Raw genomic sequence first — 23,493 nt, forward strand, 5'->3', positions numbered from 1 at the left:
CACATTTTGTTAATTCATTCATCTGTCAATGAACACTGGGATTTTTCCACCTTCTGGCTATTGTTAATAATGCTGCTATGAACAGTGGTACACAAATATCTGTTTGAGTCCAGAAATTTGAATAATGATTTGATCTAGAATTCTGAATTTCCCTCGTAATCTAAACCCTCCAGTGCTATTTTGAGAATGAATTACTTTTTTTTTTTTTTTGCAGTATGCAGGGCTCTCACTGTTGTGGCCTCTCCCGTCGCGGAGCACAGGCTCTGGACGCACAGGCTCAGTGGCCATGGCTCACGGGCCCAGCCGCTCCGCGGCATGTGGGATCCTCCCGGACCGGGGAGCGAACCCGTGTCCCCTGCATCGGCAGGCGGACTCTCAACCACTGCGCCACCAGGGAAGCCCAAGAATGAGTTGCTTTCAATGTTGTAGTTCGTTTTCTTTATCAAGAAGGAATACTAGGTCACTATGCAAGCATTTTTCTGAAAGGAATATATTTTTTCCTTTCTTGGATTTTATTTTACTTTTTTTTTTAAAGATTTTTTTGATGTGGACCATTCTTAAAGTCTGTATTGAATGTGATACAATACTGCTTCTCTCTTATGTTTTGGTTTTTGGGCCAGGAGGCATGTGGGATCTTAGCTCCCTGACCAGGGATCGAAATCCCTGCATTGGAAGGCAAAGTCTTAACCACTGGACCTCCAGGGAAGTCCCCCTTTTTTCTTTAAAAAAAGAAAAGAGATACCAGTGAAAAAGTAGAAATGGCTGCTCAGTCAGGGCCTTACATAGTAACAGGTGCTCCTAGCATAGCAAGTTCAGGAACAATTTTTTTCTCAGACAGTTGAGTTAATCAGCCTTTCAAAGGTGTAACAGCCAGTCTCAGAAAAGACTGATGTGTAATCCAGGATTCCAATTTATCAATGTATAGTGAAAGCTATGTAACTATTTACCAAGCAGAAAGGGATTCTCCTGCCATTTATATTCTCCTTTGTAGGGGAAGCTACCTATGATTTAAAAATCAGAACATTCTATTGTGAACCCTAAGTTGGAGGGATGAGGTAGATGCACCTACCAACTCGTCTCTTTCCATCACAATAGTTAGATTCATGCAGTGTCATTATACAGATATACCTGTCAGGGGAACTAGAACATTCTATTGACTGGCCCTTCTTGTGTTCAAAGAAACATTGAAAATTATTTTTTCTAGACTTGATATAAATTAGTCACATTGTATTAGCATACTTTTCTTACAAGTGACAATACAATATGTTGACAAAAGGAGTCTCATGTGAATGAGAGTGCCAGATGTCCCCTTACATTGTCAAACAGAAATCTATTCGGGTATCAGAAATTGAAAATTTTGTAAGAATACCCCACACTGATTAAGCATATTAAAAAAATAATGAGGGATTTTCTGTAGATTCCTATAGAAATGAGTTAGGATTATGACATAGAATTATTGGCCACTTTAAGGTCTACACAAATCAAAAATTTAATGAGACAGCTTTTCACCAACTCAGTCAGTAGCCCTGGCTTCTCTAGAAAGTTCTCATCTTAGGAATCCCCAGGCCAGAGCCAACCTGAGTTAAGATATATGGTCAGCACAGTGTTGAGATGAAGAATCTGGGCTGGGAAGAAGAGAGAGCTCTATCTGACTCAAGACTCCAAACAATATAGTTGAGTATTCACCTGAAAGGAGTGTCAGAAGATTTCCATAAGGTCAGGTCTCTATGGAATAGGAAATTATTCAAAAGAAAACAAGGGCAGGGACTTCCCTGGTGCAGTGGTTAGGAATCCGCCCGCCAATGCATTGGACATGGGTTCGATCCCTGGTCCGGGAAGATCCCACATGCCGGGGAGCCACTAAGCCCGTGCGCCACAACTACTGAGCCTGTACTCTAGAGCCCGCGAGCCACAACTACTGAGCCCATGTGCTGCAACTACTGCAGCCCACGCGCCTAGAGCCTGTGCTCTGCAACAAGAGAAGCCACCACAGTGAGAAGCCCGCGCACCACAGTGAAGAGAAGCCCCCACTCACCGCAACTAGAAAAAGCCCGCATGCAGCAACGAAGATCCAATGCAGCCAAAAAAAAAAAAGAAAACAAGGGCAAATAATTGATAATCTGATCCTTGTGAAAAACTTTCACATTATAAAAGAAAATAAAGACAAAGTATGCTGGTCAACATGCTAAGGGTGAGGGTGCCCCCCAAGATTAGAAAATAACACTACACTCAAAGTAACACCAATAAGAATAAACATAAAGTGTCCAAGAATAGCTCTGTACAAGGATAATCCACACCGAGTAATGGCTCATGAGTGTGGCTGAGGATGTTGTCTATGAGGAGCGAGAAGCGGGAGAGAAAAGTACAGGTGATCTCAGCAAAGGGGTCAAGGCTGGAAAGGTAGGTTAGGGAATCCGGTACGAAGCCTTGAGATGTAAGGAGCCCTGAGAGAATTTAGAAAGAGGATTAGAAAGGGTCAAGGACTGAACATCAAGGGTTACTGTCATTCAGACTGAGGTGGGCTCAGAGGAGCAGAGGCAGAGTGTGGTCATGTTAGCAGTTGCTGCTGAGAAGTAAAGCAGGGTAAGGACTGAAGAAACAGTTCTTGATGACCCTCAAAACTTTTAGTGGAGTTACAAGATTGAAAGTCAATTTAGTGTAAAAGAAGAGAATAAGTGATGAAAGATGAATTGTGGATGAGACCATGCGTTAAAGAATGTAAGAGTCCGGGGCTTCCCTGGTAGCACAGTGGTTAAGAATCCGCCTGCCGGGCTTCCCTGGTGGCGCGGTGGTTGAGAGTCCGCCTGCCGATGCAGGGGACACAGGTTCGTGCCCCGGTCCGGGAGGATCCCGCATGCCGCAGAGTGGCTGGGCCCGTGAGCCATGGCCGCTGAGCCTGCACGTCCGGAGCCTGTGCTCCGCAACGGGAGAGGCCACAACAGTGAGAGGCCCGCATACCGCAAAAAAAAAAAAAGAATCTGCCTGCCAATGCAGGGGACACGGGTTCGAGCCCTGGTCCAGGAAGATCCCACGTGTCGCAGAGCAGCTAAGCCTGTGCGCCACAACTACTGAGCCTGCGCTCTAGAGCCCACGAGCCACAACTACTGAGCCCATGTGCCTAGAGCTCATGCTCCGCAACAAGAGAAGTCACCACAATGAGAAGCCCGCGCAGCACAACGAAGAGTAGCCCCCGCTCACCACAACTAGAGAAAGCCCGCACGCAGCAACAAAGACCCAACGCAGCCAAAAATAAATAAATAAAATTAATTAATTAATTAAAAAAAGAATGTAGGAGTCCAGTGGCGGGGGTGGGGATGAGAGAAAAAGCTACAAGAATCAAGAAGAAGTTACATTTTTATTTAGTGTATAGAAGACTTAAACTTTATTTAAAGAGAAGAATGGTTAATAGAAATGGAGAAATTGAAACCTATGGAAGAACGCTTACAGAGAATGAAAGGCTTTATCTCATGTTGTGTGGGAATTTTTCAAAGATTATATTAGTAAGATGTGATTTAACAAAACCTGGAATATCTTAAACCATTGATGAAAATGTTTCTAGGGCATCTTTAGAAACTAAAACGTGAATATAGCCACTCTTTAAAAAAATTTCATTAGCGTGTAAAAACCTCTGTGTTATTTATTTATTTATTTATTTATTTATTTATTTATTATTATTTTTTTGGTTGCTCCAGGTCTTGGTTGCAGCAGGCGGGCTCCCCAGTTGCAACAGGTGTGCTTCTTAGTTGTGGCATGCAACCTCTTAGTTGCGGCCTGCGTGTGGGATCTAGTTCTCTGACCAAGGATTGAACCCAGGCCCCCTGCATTGGGAGCACGGAGTCTTATCCACCATGCCACCAGAGAAGTCCCAAAATGTCTGTTTTTAACAAATAAATTTTGGCAATTTAAATTCTAGGAAAATGATGAAATGATGAAAATGAAAAATCGATATAAGCTGTTTCAAGAAAAGTCATTAGTTTTGAAGTCTGTCCTTATTGGCATCAGGTTTATAAACTGCGTTTCACTATAAATGTATATTACTCATGAACTCATGAGAAGTAATATTTTTAAGAAAGAAGAGTAAGTCTCTAGGTTTTAAAAAATAATTAAAATTTTTTTTTCAAAGTCTGAGGATGAAAAGGAGCAATTAAAGAAATATATTGAGTTAAAACAGTCTCTGGAATATAATTTGGATCAAGAAATGAAGAAAAATAGTGAATTAGAAAAAGAGATTATTGGGTAAGATTTTAATATTTCTGATAATTTCAACTATTAACTAATTGATTTAACTATAATTTTGTTTTATTAAAACCTTAGATACAAATTCATTTTGTATGTGTATATTCATACTTAAATCATCCATCCTATTTAAAAGTTTACCTTAGAAACTCACAGCACAATCTGAAACTGTTTTGAGTGCCCCAGTATTACAGCTCCTCTTTAATGATTTCTAAAACAATAACAATAGAGTGCCTTGCATATAGTAATGTCACTCTGCTCTTCATCATCTACCTTGAATTTTTATGTCTGCAAGATATCTTTGCTCTTTTTTGGTAATCCTGCCTTCTTTTAGTTGTGTTCTTCCCCTTCAGCGTTCAAGTATTTTAATATCTAAAAACCTATTTGTGTCACTGTTTAACAACATCAAAAACTACCTTGATTTTGCTTATATTTTCTTTCTGCTCTAAAAGTTTAGTTCTAGAATATACATACAAAAACATATGTATGACTTAAAGAATAATAACATTAGTGATCATGTTTTGACCACTCAGATTAAAAAAAAAAAAAAATAGAGTGTTTCCCAATGTCTGTGATGCCTCCACATGGCTTCCTTTCTGGTTATTTGCTGAGCATAGTTAGCCCTCAGTATCCACAGATTCAACCAACCTCAGATTGAAAGTATTCAGGGGGAAACAAATTCCAGAAAGTTCCGAAAAGCAAAACTTGGATTGGCCTCAGGTGGCAACTATGTCCATAGCATTTATTTACATTGTATTTATAACTACTTACATAGCATTTACCTTGTATTAGGTATTATAAGTGATCTAGAGATGATTTAAAGTATACAGGAGTATGTGCTTAGGAGGACTTGAGCATCTGTGGATTTTGGTATTATACTTATGGTTCTTTCCTGATTCTCATTAGTATTTTTCTCTCATTTAATTTTCTCTACATTGCTTGGCATTTTGTTAACATTGTGCTGGGCAAGATTTCTAGATCTCTTAAAACAGCTTGAAGAGACTGGTACACATTCTCTCTCTGCTGATTTCCTTTTTTATGAAGCTCAGCCTGGTTTTTTTCCCCGTCAGCTCAGACTCCAAAGATTTTTCTTTCTTGTTTCTTTTTCTGTTTTGAGTGAGTGTCGATATTTTTTGTGTGTTCTTTCTTTGCTTCTTGTAGAGGCTGTGGTCAGTAGGTACCAAAATGTCTTTTTGTGTCTTTTCAAAACATTCACATATGATATGCTTTTCTTCTTCAACTTGGATACTGATCTCTGGTTTATAACTAGTATTTAATAATAAGTTAATATTTCATATTAACATACTAAAAATGAATACTAATAACAGCTTACTTATAAGAACTGTATAATATATGTATACACACACTATATTAACTCTTAGCGTGTGTCATAAAATTTTTCTTCATATTATTTACCTAAGATTATAATTTAGTCATTATGCTTTCAAACAATATTGGATTAGAACATATGAGAAAGAATTATAATTTATAGCATTTATTTTATATGATAGAACATATATCTGTTTAAATAATTATTAATTATCTACTCTTAAAGAACTTGACTTATTCATTCTATGCATTTCTACAGACTTAAGAAACTCTTAAAAATGCCAAGAAGGAAGTTAAATGAATATGAAAATGGAGAGCTTAGTTTCCATGGAGATTTAAAAATCAATCAAATTGAAATGGATATTCAGATTAATATGCTAAAACATAAGGTAATTTTTAATCAGTTTTGGGACCCAAAAGTCACTTAATTTGGGGAAATATAAATCACTCCATGCTTTGAGCAGTGAAATGCAGATTTGTCTCTTAATGTTTTAGATTTGATACCGGTAAAAAAGACAGCTTTTTCCTATATCATTTTCCCATAAAAAGGGCACACTGTTGACTGTCTGTGTCTTGAACCATGGCTAGTGATCTGAAGCTGAGCAGCACACCATTACCCCAAAGCATCCATTATTTTTTGGTGACAGCTTTATTGAAATATAATGAACATACCATGCAGTTCACTCATTTAAACTGTACAATTCAGTGACTTTTAGTATATTCAAAAAGTTATACAGTTATCACCACAATCAATTTTAGACCATTTTCATCACCCTATAAAGAAACCCTATACGTTTCAGCCATCACCCTGTGCCAGTTTTCCCTTCCTCGTATTCCCAGCCCCAGTACCACGACTGTACTCCCTGTTTCTATAGATTTGCCTATTTTGGGTATTTCATGTCAGTGGAATCACAGAATATGGGGTCCTTTGTGACTGCCTTCTTTCATTCAGCATAATATTTTTAAGGTACGTCTGTTTTGTAGCGTGGATCAATACTTCATTTCTTCTTATTGCTGAATAATATTCATTTGTATTGACATACCACGTTTTATTTATCCATTCATCAGTTGATGGACCTTTGGGTTGTTTCCATCTTTTTGGCTGTTGTTAATAATGCTTCTATGAACATTCATGTCCAAGTTTCGGTGTGAACATATTTTTTTCATTTCTTTTTGGAATATACTTATGAATGGAATTGCTGTATCATATGGTAACTCTGTTTAACGTTTTGAGGAACTGCTGTACTGTTTTCCAGAGTGGCTGCTCCATTTTACATTTTTATCCAAAGTGTGTAAGCATTCCAATTTCTCTACATGCCCGTCAACACTTGTCATTACCTGTCTTTCTGATTATAGCCATCCTAGTAGGTGTGAAGTGGCATCTCATTGTGGTTTTGATTTGCGTTTGCTGATGACTAATAATGTTGAGGCACTTTTCATGTGCTTATTGTCTATTTGTGTATCTTTGAAGAACTGTCTATTCAACTTTTTGCCCATTTTTAAGTTGGATTGTCTTTTTATTATTGAATTGTAAGAGTTCTTTTTGTATCCTAGATACAAATCTTCGATCGGATATAGGATTTTCAAGTATTTTCTCTCATTCAGGAGCTTGCCCTTTCCCCTTCTTGATGGTGTCCTTCAAACCACGGAAGTCTTTAATATTGATGAAGTTCAGTTGGTCGATTTTTGTCTTTTGGTGTCATATCTAAGAATTGCCAAATCCAGTCATGAAGATAAACACCTGTGTTTTCTTCTAAGAATTCTGTAGTTTTAGCTCTTGCATATTGAGTTAATTTCTACATATGGTATGAGGTAGAGGTCTAATTTTATTCTTTTGTATGTGGATATTCTGTTGTCCCAGTACCATTTGTTAAAAAGACTCTTCTTGCCTCGTTCAATTATTTGGCACTCTTACAATCAGTTGGCCATAAATGTGGGGCTTTCCTTTTAGATCCTCAATGGTAATGCATTGATCTATATGTCTGTCCTATGCCAGTACCAAGTCAGATTTTATGAGAATTCTTTCTTAGTCATCTTGCCTATTACCAGTTGTTTTATGTAATAATAAAAAGTCAGTGTAGTGGAATGTCTTTAACTCTACTTCCATGGAGGTTTTTTGCCTCTTGAAGGAGCCTGTGGCCAGCTTATGCCTCACTGACCCCATGACATGATGGGAAGTGGGTTTACAAAGGTAAAGTCCATTCCTTTTTTTCTCCCTCCATTCAGACCTTTAGTCTCTCACCCAACGCCCCCCACTTCACTCCAGTTTCCATCAAATCTTGGTCACAAGATCTGCTGACTTAGTCTGCTATCTGCTTCATTATGTTTAGCTCATTATAATTCATAGACTCATCCATAGGTTTCACCATCTAGGAGGAGATTAAGTCTGGGCTGTCAGCTTTCCTCATTGGAAGTCTCTCTAAGCCATCATGTTGCAATTCACAATTAAATCTTTTGACGTGGTTCTTGTGTATAACACTCATGCTGATCTCGTTCTTGACATAGATCCTGAATTCTCAGAAACCACAGTTCCCTGTATCTACCTTCTTTTATTTAAAAAGAAAGAGATGCATAGCTGTACTTTATAGCTTAACACATAATGAATAGAATAACTATTTCATCCCATCCAAAGAAAAAATTTTAAGAGTATAGCTGTTAAAAACCAGGTAGGGCTTCCCTGGTGGTGCAGTGGTTAAGAATCTGCCTGCCAGTGCAGGGGACAATGGTTCGAGCCCTGGTCTGGGAAGATCCCACATGCTATGGAGCAACTAAGCCCATGCGCCACAACTACTGAGCCTGTACTCTAGAGCCCGCAAGCCACAACTATGGAACCTGTGTGCCACAACTATTGAAGCCCATGCGCCTAGAGCCCGTGTTCCACAACAAGAGAAGCCACTGTAATGAGAAGCCTGTGCACCTCAACGAAGAGTAGCCCCCACTCGCCGTTAACTAGAGAAAGCCTGTGCGCAGCAACGAAGACCCAACACAGCCAAAAATAAATAAAATCAATTTTTTTAAAAAGGTAATAATCAATTTATCTGGGACAAATAATAGATTAGTAATTTGAATTTCAAAATTTCAAAGCCAGTTTTTATGATATAGAGAAGCACTGTGGTACAGTGTAAAAATGAGATAGTCCTACCTTCCCTTACAAACAAGCTTTAAGTAAGGTAAAGGAAAAATTGTATTTAATTATATACTGCCAAAGGACACTGCATTTGTTTTACTACTGAGAAGATTAAAAATGCTTCCATGATGTTTTATTTCCTCTCTGAGGAAAGGACAATGAAGATTGAGTCCTAGATTAATAAATATTCAAGGCTGCCTATCCCTTAGAATTTCAGTTAATTGAGATGAAGTAAAAAAGTCTGATTTTGGTAATTAAACTGACGATTTCTAGTTGTTTTTCAACTATTATACTTCATATGTCTCCTTGCTTACCAACCTTCCTTATCTTCAAACTTGAGGGGAAATTCTGAAGAGGCATACCTGCCTATCTGTAAGAAATTGTAAGTGAAGGGAACCTGCCAAAAACTTCCTCCTGAATATTTCTTATCTGCTTCTTCTCATCAGCACTGTTTGTCATTTCAAATTAATCTCAACATTTATTAGATTCCAGTTTATAGGAAACCAATTTCTACTGTGTCGAAGTTATGTTTCTTATTATCTCTTTTTTTTTATCCACTTTTCTATCTGTTTTTTTCCTAAAAATCTCCTCAAAGTTTAGTAGCTTAAATAAGCAACGTTTATTTTGTTCACAATCTATACTCAGGAAAAGCATAGCCAGGCGAGCTGGCCTCTCTTCCCCTCAGTTGGAACACCTACCCTGAACATCGAGGCTCTCTTTGTGGCCTGAGCTTCTCACAACATGGGGCTGGGTTCCAAGGTTAAGAGCCAGGCAGAAGCTGTGTTGCCTTGTCTAACCTCGCCTTGCAATTCACACAGCATCTCTTTCACCATATTCTGTTCATTAGGAATAAGTCACTTATGCTTGGCCCATAGTCTACCTTTTTTTATGGAATAAATTTTTTTAAAAACTTATGGATACATTTAAAAACCAGCATAATCTACCCACTGGCCACAATTTTTTATATTCCTTCCACATGAAGAATACACTTATCCCTACTCAGTTCCCCCACAAATCTCAATTATTATGGTGTCAGGCTCAGGCTTGAGTCCAGGATCTTACCGTCTTTCACCAGGTACGGATGGGGATGAGGCTCCTGGGTGTGGTTTCTAGAGTATAGCCCCTTGAGTACCAATCCTCTCAGTACTAAGACTTGAGAACTAAAGGGACAAATTTTCTGCCACCCACATACCCAGCATTCTGCTAAACTGCTAAAGACGCTCCCATTCAGAAATGGAAAATGGAAGACATGCTGGTCCATAGCAGTTCTGAAATACAGCCTCATACCTGCTGCCAGCTCTTTGGTTAGGACTTAGTCCCGACCACGGAAGGGATTCTCCTTTGCTGTACCCTCTGAGCTCTTCGTTCTGTCCTTTTCGTAAGAAATGACCTGTGTTTGCAGCTGAGTAGTGTTTCTCAAGCCAGCAAGGGAAGAAAATGACACTGAAACCTGGAGGAAGGGGGACTTATAGAACTTCTAAGAAAATCCCAAAGGCCTCTTCTCATTTTGTACTGTCTTGGTCTCTGTTAATCCAAGCTAGCAAGCAGTGTTTTTGTCACCACAGTTCTCTTTAAAGCTTTGAGTGTCCTGTGAATTTTATTGGGGTTCATGCCATTGGAAAAGCTACCCTCCCAAATCTTTTTGAGATAAGCTCTTCCCCTTGGGCTTCTTGTGAAGCTGTTGTAGGACGGGAAACCTTGTAGGATGATGCCTTTAAAATTCTTATGCTTTTTTAAGATCCTTAAAGGAATTTGAGGCACCAACTTAAGTCTTTCCAGGGTGTTAATAAAGGGTTCTACAGTCTTGGCTTCATCTTTAGACCATGTTTTCCTGGCAGCACCCTAAATCTCATCTTAGCCCAGAAACTATTTCTTTGTTTTAGCATTATTTGGGCATGTGGAGATGCTGTAAATGGGATACAGATATTTGAACCCAATGAGTCCTGGATCCTTTATATTTAATAGTCTTTTTTTTTTTTTTAGCTTATCCCTCTCATCAGTTTTACTTTCAGCTGCTTTGTAGCTAGAGTCCCCCTTCCTCCAGGTTGCAGTGTCATTTTCTTCCCTTGCCTAGAAGCTGTCACCTTCAGCCTCTTCAAGGGCCGTCAGGCTTCCATTAACAGTCTTAGGAAGCCCTGGGAATTTCGTGAGATAAGTGTGAAAGAATTTGTAGACATGTTTTAAAACTACCACATCCACTTGCCTTGTCTTACCAAATAATCATTCTGTCTAAAGGGAAGTTCTTCCCAACTCAGTGTCGTTGAAATTCCAGCAAGTTTTTTTGTTTGTTTTGTTTAGTATGTTCTCTTATTCTGTGGAAAGTAACAAAGCATTACAAGAATTAATGGCACTTTTTTGTTCAGAAAAATTTATGGATCATCTCGCTAAATTATTACACTGGGAGATGTGATTTCTCCTTAACCCTGTGAAGCATTTCTCCTTGGAATGCAATTCAAATTAGCATAAAATATTTGTAGTTCAGAAAAAAGGCTTATGGTATTAGAAGCCATATTTACAAGACTCATTAGAGTCTGATTTTCAGAGTCTTATTTTGGGAGGCATTTATTAATTCAGCCCTAAATAACTCAATATGATATCCCTAAAACTTTAAAAATCATGGAGGGTTAAGATGAGGGTGGGGAAGGAGTAAGAGACTTTCTACTAAGAGGTGACTTATAATCATTTTATGGAGGAAAGACATGAAACAATAGAAGAATAAAAGAGTATAAAATCAAATGCAAATGTTGTGTAACAATGATGACGGTAAAGGATATATATTTGTGGCTCTTGGTGGTTTGAACTTTTTTCTTCATTTTCTTAGTAATTGAAGGTCCTACATGCTACAATATAGACACCATTTTATTGTAACTGAATTTATTTTAAAAGTTGATACTGGATTTGAGTTAGGCTATTCTCAAGTCTACGTCCCTAATTACCAAACGATTTTATTTTATTCATGCAGATTGATGACCTTACAGCAGAACTGGAAACTGCATCTTCAAAATGTCTACATCTGGGTGCAAAAAATCAAGTTCTTCAACAGGAGTTATTATCTATGAAAGTAATGCAAAAGAAATGTGAAAAACTAGAGAAGAATAAAAAGAAGTTGGAACAAGAAGTAGTGAACCTCAGAAGTCATATAGAAATGAATATGATAGAACACAGTCAAGTAGAGCAGTATAAACGGGAGATTGAAGAAAGAGCAAGACAGGATATAATAGAAAAATTAAAAGAAGTCAACCTATTTTTACAGGTTAATTTTTTGATCTGTAATGTGCTTCAATTCACTTCACTATAAATTACATTTCGGATGTATACATTTTATGTGTTTCTTCTACTTCCCTTATAGTAGTTTGTTTTGTAAATTCCTGGAAGGAAGGTGGCATTTGTTTCTCCCTTTAAATATTTTGGTTTCCATCATTATTCTCACTAAATTGATCTTTCAGAACGATTCTCACTAGAGAATCATTCTATTTTTAAGACCAACTGGTATAAAACAAAACTATTAGGATGAAAAGAAAATATTGTGATTTAGAAATTGTACTATACTCTTGGATTATTCTTAGTTGTATTGTTCAATGTAAAAACTTTTAAATTGATCCTATTATTCTTTGAATTATCAGATTACATGGGTACAAATATAAGAATGATCCAACTTTAATTTTATAATTAAGATTTAACTCAGTTTACATTGATGATAAATATTTTTAAAGTTCAGCTTTTTTTTCACATTTAAAATTGCTCTCTGAATCATTGACGCAAAACTAAAGGGCACAAATATACTATAATTATTCAGGTTATAATTATTTTAAACATGTATCTTTTTATTTTACTTTAGACACAAGCAGTATCTCAAGAAAACTTAGAGCAGTTAAGAGAGAATAATAATGCTTCAGTAAGAAGTCAAATGGAACTCAGAATTAAAGATCTGGAATCTGAACTCTCCAAAATGAAAGCTTTTCAAGAAGATTCTAATAAAACAGAATTGGAAAAATATAAGCAACTCTACCTCGAAGAACTAAAAGTTAGAAAGTCATTGGCAAATAAACTAAACAAGTAAGTCAAAACATAGAATCATAGAAAATAAATTTAAATTTAGCTCATTAATTTGCCTCTAAAGCATAATTTTTATTGAGCCAGGTTCATGAGATTAGTAGGAAGTGAAAGCTAACTAGATAGTATAACTTTGGAAAATGATGTTAGTAAGTGAAGTCGCCTTTAAAATGTTAGTCCAGTTTGCATCTCCCCACCTTTTTGTTCGTTTTACATAACTTTATTTTTTATATTTTCATATATTGGGTTGGCCAAAAAGTTCGTTTGTGTTTTCCCATAAGATGTTACTGGAAAAACCCAAAAGAACTTTTTGGCCAAACAATAGTTAACCTGATTTAGTCTTTAAGCTAAGTGTTTTTGAAACTTTGTAATTTAGATAAAATTTCGTGTTGGAATTCCCGTTAATAGAAATATTAACGAGTTTAATTATTTTTTGGAAGATTACAGCTTAAACGCAAAGCGTCACATTTTAGCATTTGGTAAATTTACTTTCTTGATTATGATCTTTGGTATCATCGCTAGAGGGCGCCCTGAGACAAACTACTGTATTTGACGTTTTTCTACTCTACATAAAGGCATGCTTGTGAAATAAGGGGAAAGTAACAGAGGGGCGAAAGGCCGTATCATTCACAAAGTGTCTAAAAATAACACGGTGGCCTGCGTGGGGGGTGCGTGGAAGACCGCAAGGGCAGATCCCACCCCCAGTGCTTCAGTAACAGTGTTACCGGTACCCGTCCGCAGCCTGTTAGGAACCGGGCCGCACAGCAGGAGGTGAGCAGTGGGCAAGCCAGCAAAGCTTCACCTGCTGCCCCCCATCGCCCCCCATCGCTCGCATTACCGCCTGAACCATCCTGACAACCCCCACACACCCCCATCCATGGAAAAGTTGTCTTCCACGAAACTGGTCCCTGGTGCCAAAAAGGTTGGGGACGGCTGCTCTAGATTATTCCTCAGTGCCGAATGCTTAATTTCTCTGAGGTAATGAGTGAAATGTGTATACAGGGGTGGTGAAAGCAAATGCTTGAAAATGTCTTTAAGGGATGGTTTGTTTTTTCATCCCTGAACTGGTTTACTAAAGGTGGGTGTCTAAGTGCAGCCATCGCAGAAGGCAGCAAGCGTCACCTGTTAAGCCGTCTCCATCGCTGACACCATTTCTTTCCTCTCCTGACTTTGACTTACTTGTTAGTTAAGGATCCCCCAGACACATATATACTTCTTTAGAACAATTTTACACCTAGAATTGTTTATAGTAGGTCTGCTCTGAGCCATTTTCAGTGTTAAAACGTGGTTTAATGGGACATTCCATTTACTATTATGGCAATTTAAAAAATGCAAATCATTTCGGGAAAATGAAATGAATGAAATTGGTGTTTTGCCATCTTTCCAGGACTAATGAGAGGCTGGCAGAGATCAGTACCAAACTACTGGTGGAGAAACAGCAGAACAGATCTTTACTCAGCACTCTTACTACGAGGCCAGTCCTGGAGCCACCTTGTGTAGGAAGTCTTAATAATAGTTTAGTGCTCAATAGAAATCTTACTCCAGGAGAAAACTTAGAGATTTCTACCTCAAGTTCACGTCCTTCAAATAAGAGCATGGAGATTTACTTGACCAAGGTTAGTTATATTATCCTTTTTCCCTTGGGTTTCAGATTTCTGATAATAACTCTTGTTTTTAATTTAGTGAAATTCTGAATTGTTTATGTGACTTACACACACGAAGTAAAAGCCATAATTAATTGTGCTAATAAAGAGACAGAAATTTTATGATTTTTTTAAAGTCTCTGGATTTCTCATTTTCAAGAGAGATTTATCATTAACTTTATTCAGTAAATGTAATTAAACTGACAAATTTTAAATTTCTTGAAAAACTGCAGTTAAATTCTATTTTAGAAATTAAATATTATTGCCTAATAACCAAAGATATACTTTCTAATTGATTTCAGTTTGGCAATGGTTCATAATCATTTTCAAGTTTTGCTGCACCCTAGTTTTTCTACGCCTAAGCATAAGTGAATGATTGGCATCCAAACACTTAACCATATATGGATTTTTTTTATTTAAAGGAATCCTAGATAAATCCTTTTTGTGAATTAAATAGACTTGTAGCACTAAATAGGTTAATTTCTGTTTTTAAGTTAAAATTTTTTGTCATTTTCGTACATGAGAGTGCATCCTTAATTACTGTTTTACTTAGAGCATTTTTATTGAATTTTTATAAAATGTCTTGCTGAGCAATTGTAGAACATTTCTAAATACGTAAACAAAGCAAATATTTACATTTTTAAAATGAAGTCCACTTATGTCTCTATCTTGCCATCACCTGGATGAATGATGACTATGATGGGGAGTCTTTAAATTGCAACTGGTTTTCATTGTGTATCATTGTTATTAAAATATCCATCTCACTCAGTGCACAGGGTTTTATGGTTTTGATGGTGTTTTCATGATGTTCTTGATGCAGAGAAAAGTAGCTCTTGTTAAATGAAGTCTCAATCTGTTTTCTCATTTGGCTTCACATCGTAACAAATCATAGAAGAGCAAAGCTAAGGTTTCTTAGACAGTGCTGTGGCTAAATTGGGTCTAAGTGCTTCAGAGCCGTGAAACTGGACTCCAGGGTCAAAAAGAAAATGCATGTCAAGCCCTCTGTCAGTTGCTAAGCATGATGTAAACTTAGAACGTTCTCATGGGTTGTCACCCAAAAAATCAGACAATGTATCATTTTACAAGATGAAGATGAAAGAGTGTGTGAATGCAAAAACAATGTGAGAGAAAATTTCTGTGGGAACTTTTTCCTTTAATTTTTTTGGAGGAAAGAGGTGTTTATTTTTTTTTAGTAATTCTAGATAAATCGAAAAATAGTTTATTTTAAACTCAATGTTGTAGTTACTAGGTATACATAGTTCCCTTGTGGGGTCTTTGCCAAATCGTGCTGGTTTTAATAAGAGAGATTGAAGAGCACTACTTACTCTATCAAGATGCAAAGACATGTCTCCATAATCACTACAGAATGCCACAGAATAGTTATTATACTGTTGCTGTTCACATAATTTTTTTTTTTGCGATACGCGGGCCTCTCACTGTTGTGGCATCTCCCGTTGCGGAGCACAGCCTCCGGACGCGCAGGCTCAGCGGCCATGGCTCACGGGCCCAGCCGCTCCGCGGCATGTGGGATCTTCCCGGACCGGGGCACGAACCCGTGTCCCCTGCATCGGCAGGCGGACTCTCAACCACTGCGCCACCAGGGAAGCCCCCTTTCTTTTTTTTAAAAAAAATTTTTGCATGAAACTGTATTATATAAAACAGAGACAAATATAGAGCTGTTTAGCTAAAGGAGTGGCTGGAGACCCTGAAGCTGTGACTTCTTTGTCCTTCAATCCTGCAGTGTCCTCAGTGGGACCTTCCATTTCTATGGGACATAGTTTGGAAACTACCAGTTGTGAGAGAATCCTTCTAACTAAAAACCTTTAGAATTAAAACTTGCTGATATATTGTTTTCCCATGTATAATTTTCTCACCTTTCTGTATTTTTGTTAAATGGAAAAGTTTAAAGAAAAATGCAGGTGTGTTCTCCTTATTAGTGTTCGACTTTCAACTACTTCCTCCAGCTGAACATGATCCTCACCTAGAAGTCAACATGAGGGTCTCGGAAGTACATATTGAGGACAAGAGCTTTTGGGGGAAAAGAGAGTAATTTTACACGGGTCATTCCCTAATTCAATGCATGTAAAAACGTGACCTACATTTTTCAGTGTTTATTAATGGTAATAAAAAATCATTTCAGTAAAGGCTTCTTCCTTCATCTGTTATGAATTATTAATTTCACAAAACCTGTCTAGTAATGTTGTCACATTATTCATTTTATAGGGCCTCTCTATAGTGCTGTTGTCAGAAAAGTGTTATGGAAAACAGTCTCTGAAAATATTGGGAAACCTACTAGCCAAAAAATTTGTCTTCGCACCTAAAACTTACAAAGGCGTTGGCTATCATGATATCATTATCATCACAGTGTTTATTATGTTCAGTATACTATTTTAGACCCTGTTTAGTTAGAGGGTGGCTTTTATAAGAAAGGTTTTTAAAAGAACACTCTAGGCGGAGACACTTGTAATACAGTTTGAAATGTTCTCACACATTTCATAATTAAGTAGATAACTATAATTAGTCAAATGTTTCAAAAAGTTGGCCCTAATTTCTAGAATGGAAACAAAGTTACAGTTAAAGAATTATGTGTTGTTTTCCTTGTTTCTAATTCTAGAAAGTCATGAATCAGAAACTGAGTTTGAAAACTGGCTCTAGCCTCTACTTTTCCTTTCTTCAAGCAGATTTTCTGAAATAAATGTTCTAGTCCTAATATAGACAGCAAAATACCTTTACTTAATTTTTTGCCAGTAGAATTTTGACATGACATTACAACAGAACCATTTTCTTCATTTTATGTATTTAAGATTCTATGTTGAAAAACTATTACCATATAACATACCTTAAAATTTTGGTTTTATAGAAGTGTTAAGAATGGAAAACTCATTTTAAGGAAAAATCCATTAGAGTAAAAAAAACTGATTAAATTTTATAAAGAGCAATTTTTCTAAGAATTGCAAAGTAATGCATTCATTGTAATATATGACTTGAACCATTTAAACTTGTTTGTACCAATAAGATCAAATATCACCCCCTGAAATTATGTATTTTCAATAGACTGATATTTATCGTACTTTTTATCAGATTAATCTAAATAACATTACATATATATGTTCTCTATCATCTAAAATCAAAATAAGTAGGAATTTATTTTATTTTATTTATGTGATTATTTTTCTATTCAAGCAATCCTCAAATTAGCTCTAGTCTCTAGAAGTATTATTTAAAGGCCACATTTCATGAGCTATACATCATTCCCACAAAAATGTCTCTTGTCTAACTTAAACATAAATAATATTTGACTTATTTCAGATGCAGCAGGAGATGGAAAAAAATATAACTAGAGAACTAGAAAAAGGTATGTTGCCGAAATGTATGAATTCAATTTCGACATTGATTTCGGACATAAACTGTAAATATTCAGTAGTAAATGGTATCTCTTTCCATTGTTTGGATGACAGATACTATTGATAGGCTAAATATCTTTTCTTATACATATCTAATGAAAACTGTGAAAGCATGAACATTCATAATGAAAGCTATCCTGATTCCTCATTTATTCATCATGTTCCATAGCTTTAAAAAAAAAATCTCAAAAAGCCTATGTATTTCTTTTTATTTCTGGCTGTATCCTTCCTCTACTTCTGCCATCCCTGTGGAACTGTCAACCTGCACACTGATGCTATTAGGAAACATGGAGTTCATCAACTTCTCAAGTTTCTGGCAGTGATTAAGGCCAAAAAAACCCAGACTCAAGCAGCCACGTTCGTGTAGCTGTCGCTTAGTGGCTGACATTAAAATTTCCTGTCATTGACTTCGTCATTGGTTTATCTTTTGCTCTCAGGAAAAATTCCAAATTCCTTATATCCTGGAGTAAAAACACCCAAATCAGTTTGGGTCCTGCCATAGTATTCAGCCTTATCTCTTTACTACCTTCCTCTGCCCCTTTGCTCTGCATCTAATCAAATAGACTGCTTACAATCCCACAGGTGCTCTTCCTCACCTTTAGTCTTTGTATGTGCTTCTTCCCTCCATCTCCCGTACTTTTTCCTTGTCCTTCAGGTATCCACTTACATACCACCTCCACCAAAAAGCTGACAGTATTGACACAAAGCTGGGTGTCCCTTCTGAGTGTTCCTTGTACCCTCTTTTATACCTGTCATAGTATTTATGACTCTGTATGGAAATTGCCTGTTTGTCTGTTTTTCCAGTTTCTAGTATATGATTTTTCAGGGTGGACTGTGTCACCTTCATCTTGTAATTCCAGTGCTTGTCACAGCACCTTAGCAGATGGTTGTTGAGTAAATGAATGAAGAATGAGAAACTCAGAAGCTCTGATACTCAGCCACAAGAGCAATGAATTCATCGTGCAACCATGGGCAAATTATATAATAGTAATCTTGTATTTTGTGTTATGTCGTGTATAGATATTTTTCATTCTTCTGAACGCTTAGAAAGGTCTCAGCTTTTTTTTTTTTAACTAACTTATATGTAGTTAACGCAAGTATTTTAGGTAAAGAATATAATCGTTTCTTTTTCTTTTCAGCTACCGCTGACTGTGAAGCTGGATCCTATAGAGCGTCTCCTCTAGGAGCTACTGATGAGTCAAACCTAAATCAGGATCTAGTTTTGAAAACATCACAAGAATATGTACAGATTTTGAAGAAAAATTATATGATCTAAAAGAGAAATAGTAAAAATTTCCCTACTGGGTTGTTTGCATAACATTTTAGTTGTTTCCCATTAAACATGATGTGAAAATCTTTATTAAAGGAAACTATTTTTGTATTATATGTGTATGATGAAAATTTATATAGTATTTTAAACCATGTTTCTCTGCATCTAACTTACTTTTAAGCAGATTTTGTGAATCAAAACACTGTTGAGTTTTACATACTCAAACTGAGCCCTGATACCAGCACCCAGACAACCAAACTTGTCATTAATATATAGTGGTGTTGATTGATAGCTTTTTTGTATTTCCAATTTTATCACTATATATAGACCTAAAGATTTAGACAGACATCATTTGGATATACTGCTGCTATGGCTATTGTCAATGTTAGGGTTTTTTAAAAAATATTATTTATTTATTTTTGTTTTTGTTTCTTGCGGTACGCGGGCCTCTCACCGCTGTGGCCTCTCCCGCTGCGGAGCACAGGCTCCGGACGCGCAGGCTCAGCGGCCATGGCTCACGGGCCCAGCCGCTCCGCGGCATGTGGGATCCTCCCAGACCGGGGCACGAACCCGTGTCCCCTGCATCGGCAGGCGGACTCGCAACCACTGCGCCACCAGGGAAGCCCTATTTATTTGTTTTTGACTGTTGGGTCCTCTAGTTGCGGCGAGCGGGGGCTACGGGCTTCTCATCGTTGTGGCTTCTCTTGTTGCGGAGCTTGGGCTCTAGGCGCGCAGGCTTCAGTAGCTGTGGCATGCGGGCTCTAGAGCACAGGCTCAGTAGTCGTGGCGCACAGGCTTAGTTGCTCCATGGCATGTGGGATCTTCCCGGACCAGGGCGAACCCGTGTTCCCTGCATTGGCAGGAGGATTCTTAACCATTGCGCCACCAGGGAAGTCCTTATTGTCAATGTTTGATGTATTACAATTGTTATAGTGCCATAAAACTTAGTATATGTAACTTTAAACACTCATTCATAGATCTTTCCTCATGGAGAAATAAAATTTGCCTAAGACTTTTCACCTTTTCTATTTATTTACTTACTTACTTTTTGGAAACAGTCTTAAAATTAGAGAAAAGTTCCAAGCACCAGACTCAAACAGACATTTTCATAAAACTACCATATCTCCCATATATTCTCCTAATGTAACATTTATCTTTCCTAAACGTCATTTGTTCTCCCATAAGTGCCCTTCCCTCCCCCCACCAAGAAGTCATGTTTTTCAGAAGATGCCTTTCTCCTACTCCCTGTCACTTAAGTAGTATATAAGCCCCCAGTTGTAGGCAGCCCCTCAAATCACGTTTCTTTGTGAACCCCTGCATGTAGTCATACACAGTTAAATGTTTTTTTCTCATGGTAATCTGCTTTTGTCAATTTAATTTGCAGATTCCCAATTAATGAACCTAAGAGGGTAGAGGAAGTGTTTTCCTTCCCAGCAATTCCAAGAGCTAAAATGTTAGTAACTCTTACTTACATCCTTTATTCCCTTTTCTTCTGTCCTTTCAGTGTACTTAGTTGGCAGAACTCTATAAGAGGTTGCTTATCATTCTCCCCACTTACCTTCACCCAGGCATCTACGTGCTGCTGAAGAAAACTATTCTACTTTTATTTAGTTAATTTGCATCTTCTTCTTCACAATGTCGATTTCAAATCTCCTCTCTCTCTAAACTTTTCACCCTGTTTTTTCCCTCTCATGTGTACCAGGCAATCTCATTTCCCACGACAAACTTCTTGAAAGATTTTCCTGTATCCCCACCCACTCTAGGCTGTCTTCTCCTTCCCCCATTCTCTCAAAACTACTCCGAAGTCACTGATGACTTCCACATCGCTGAATCAAAGTGACACCTTTCCAGTCCTTGTCTAACTGAATTTCTCATTCCTCTTGGCATTCAGTATAACTGACCCCTTTGAGACACTCTCTCCTTTTGGCCGGGCTTTTAATACTCTTTAATTTTATCCTGAATGCACGCACAGCGTATTGTGATCAGAGACAGAGTTCTTATTAGTATCTCACAGTAAATACAGAGGCCTTCCTCCCTCGCCCAGGCCTGCACCTGGGGCAACATGGTGAGAACAGGTCAGTTGTTCTAAGCCAGCAGGTGAAGGGCGGGAGGGAACTGGTTTTCCCTGCTGCTTGTGAAGGGGTGGGAGTTAGCCGTCCTCCTCTCCTGGGAAGCATCTCCTCCTCACTCTGGCCTTTGGTATGTAAGTAAAACTGTTACGCACCCCAACAAGGGTCCTTCTGCCCAGTGTCGCTCCCACCAGTAGAATGAGTTGGGTTCAGAAGCAAAGGAAAGCTATACTCTTTGATCAAAGACTGGAGAGGCACAAGCTCCTGCTCAAGAGGCCTTGGGCGGGGCTGCTTCACAGGGGTCCCATCAGCAGGGGAGGGGGTGGAGTTCTTGCGGGGGCAGGCGCAGGCGCAGGCGCAGCTGCTCCCCATCGCAGGGCCCACATGGCCCGGCACTGCCATCTTGAATGGGGTTGTCATGTGCAGCGTTCCTGCGTACGGTCAGTCCTCCCACCCCCAGCTGGAGCATTGGCACAGCCATTTCACACCCGGAACTTGTTTCTGAAGTGCCGGGTGCGAGGCCTCTGCACGAAGCACCCTGTGAGCCAGTGAAAGCAGACTAAGAACAAAGGCAAAAAAGGTTAGACTTTATTTTACTACCGAGATTCTATTTTTATTTCCTGGGAACAGCTGATGGCTTTGCCAGTGATGAAATCTCTCCAGGAGCCAGACCCCGAGTCTCCAAGTTTCTGGGCCTCATTCCTCCTTGAAATGTGAATTCCTAGGGAGATGGTGCACCTTCGGGGACCTAATCAGAGCTGTAACTATTTGGTCCTCCTGGGGGGATGAGACTTTATGAATCCTTTCAGATCAGAGCAATTAACTAGACAAATGGCTGTAGATGTGAATCTCACGCTGCACAAAGAGTCTCAGAGGGCCAGAGCTTTTTACAAGATCGCTGAGAAATCCCAGGAAATTTTGCTTCCCCACAATTCCACCCCTCATTCCGGAAGGAGTTTTAGCCCCAACATCGGCCACTGTAACCAGTCCAACCAAACTTGAAATTGGTGGGCACCAAATCCTTTGGGTTTGTCTTAGCCAACACTTAATCAGAGCTGTGATCAGCAGGACCCTGACTTAGCAAAAGAAGTTGGTCTCAGCTGAACTCCCCTAAATCTCAGATTCAGGCATCTAGCCGAGTCCCCCAAACCATTAGGGACTACCTTGGGAAGGCAGGTGGCTCCTCCTTGTGTTTCCATATTAACCTTTGCAACCTGGCCCAAGGCACTGTAGGGAAGCAAAATTTGTCACCCCCAAACGTGTCTCTTTGGCACGAGAATTATTTTAGGCTGAATAATTTTAAGTGGAAGACTCAGGAAGTCTTTCTTTTTACCACCCCCTTAACTGTTGAAGAGTTTAGATAAAGGGCCTGGTCCGAGAAGACCGCCATCACTAGAGACACCTAGAGGGAATATGAGCGAGGTGCGGTTAAGAGCACTACAGTTATTTACAGGGAGTTCCAAACATTTGCTTTTCCACCTCCATGTGAATTGCCTTCTTCCACTTTGTAGTCCCAAACCACTACCCATAACATCCTCTTTTGTCTTTAGCTGAAGATGGTATTTAAGGGGAGGGTTTTAGCCATTCTGGTGAGTTACTCAGTTTTCCTGGGTCTCTCTCGTGTGTACAGGGAGTATACATGTTAGTAAGCTTTTTTTTGTTTTTCTCCTGTTAATCTGTCTCACATCAATTTTATCCTGAGACCAGCCAGACAAACCTAGAAGCATAGAGGAAGGTTTTTTTTCTCCCCGACAGCAGGTACCTTAGTACAGGTAGCGATGCTAATTTACAAGTGGCACAGACTTTGCCTCGCCTGCAAGGAAGGAATCTGTGGCAAACTCTGTTATCCATACAATACTAGCCAGTGAGTTGAAGCTCACCTGAATGCCTTCAAGCTGACGTGGGGTCATTGTGTTAGTCATACTGCTTGCTGCAGGACCAGCCAATAAATTGAGAGACGAGTTGTTGGAGCAAGGAATAGCGACCTTATTTGGAAAGCTGGCAGACTGAGAAGATGTCCCAAAGAACCGTCTAGCCTGAGTTAGAATTCAGGCTTCTTTTATACTGAAAGGGGAGGGAGTAAAGTCAAACACTTCCTGGTTCCTATCAGCCTCCAGAGGGGAGGTGTTACTTTTTTCCTCCCTGTAGTCATTCACAGGTGGGCCTGGTCAGCATGCTTCCTGGGAGCTAAACAGAGGTACTTTAGCTTAATGCTTATTACCTGGGAGGCAGGGTTCCCAGAGATGGGCCACTGTGTATAATTTAAGCTTATAGGCAACATCCCCTCAGTGATTAACTTGTAATAGAATACGAAGGTTCTTCGCTTTGTATGGTATTGTACAATTGTTCACTTCAGCAGAAA

General features: G+C 38.6%; 1 protein-coding gene across 10 annotated transcripts in view; it reads left to right on the top strand.

The window, feature by feature from the left end:
- Window positions 1-19,576, top strand: part of ANKRD26 (ankyrin repeat domain 26) — an 89,374-nt gene extending 69,798 nt beyond the window's left edge. For 3 of the 10 annotated variants that reach the window (XM_029237772.1, XM_029237773.1, XM_029237774.1), the window contains 7 exons: window positions 4,124-4,236; window positions 5,825-5,954; window positions 11,655-11,945; window positions 12,531-12,748; window positions 14,133-14,361; window positions 17,698-17,743; window positions 18,932-19,571. In XM_029237772.1, the coding sequence (XP_029093605.1) occupies window positions 4,124-4,236; window positions 5,825-5,954; window positions 11,655-11,945; window positions 12,531-12,748; window positions 14,133-14,361; window positions 17,698-17,743; window positions 18,932-19,068 (1,164 nt within the window). In that variant the 3' untranslated portion in view covers window positions 19,069-19,571. Of the gene's footprint in view, window positions 1-4,123; window positions 4,237-5,824; window positions 5,955-11,654; window positions 11,946-12,530; window positions 12,749-14,132; window positions 14,362-17,697; window positions 17,744-18,931 lie in introns of those variants that run through there. The other 7 variants (XM_029237768.1, XM_029237770.1, XM_029237769.1 and 4 more) reach the window with 6 other exon arrangements.
- Window positions 19,577-23,493: the final 3,917 nt, after the last annotated feature.

Source organism: Monodon monoceros, unplaced genomic scaffold, assembly GCF_005190385.1.
Source record: "Monodon monoceros isolate NGI ecotype Baffin Bay Population unplaced genomic scaffold, NGI_Narwhal_1 Super_Scaffold_21, whole genome shotgun sequence".
NCBI classification, from domain to species: domain Eukaryota; kingdom Metazoa; phylum Chordata; class Mammalia; order Artiodactyla; family Monodontidae; genus Monodon; species Monodon monoceros.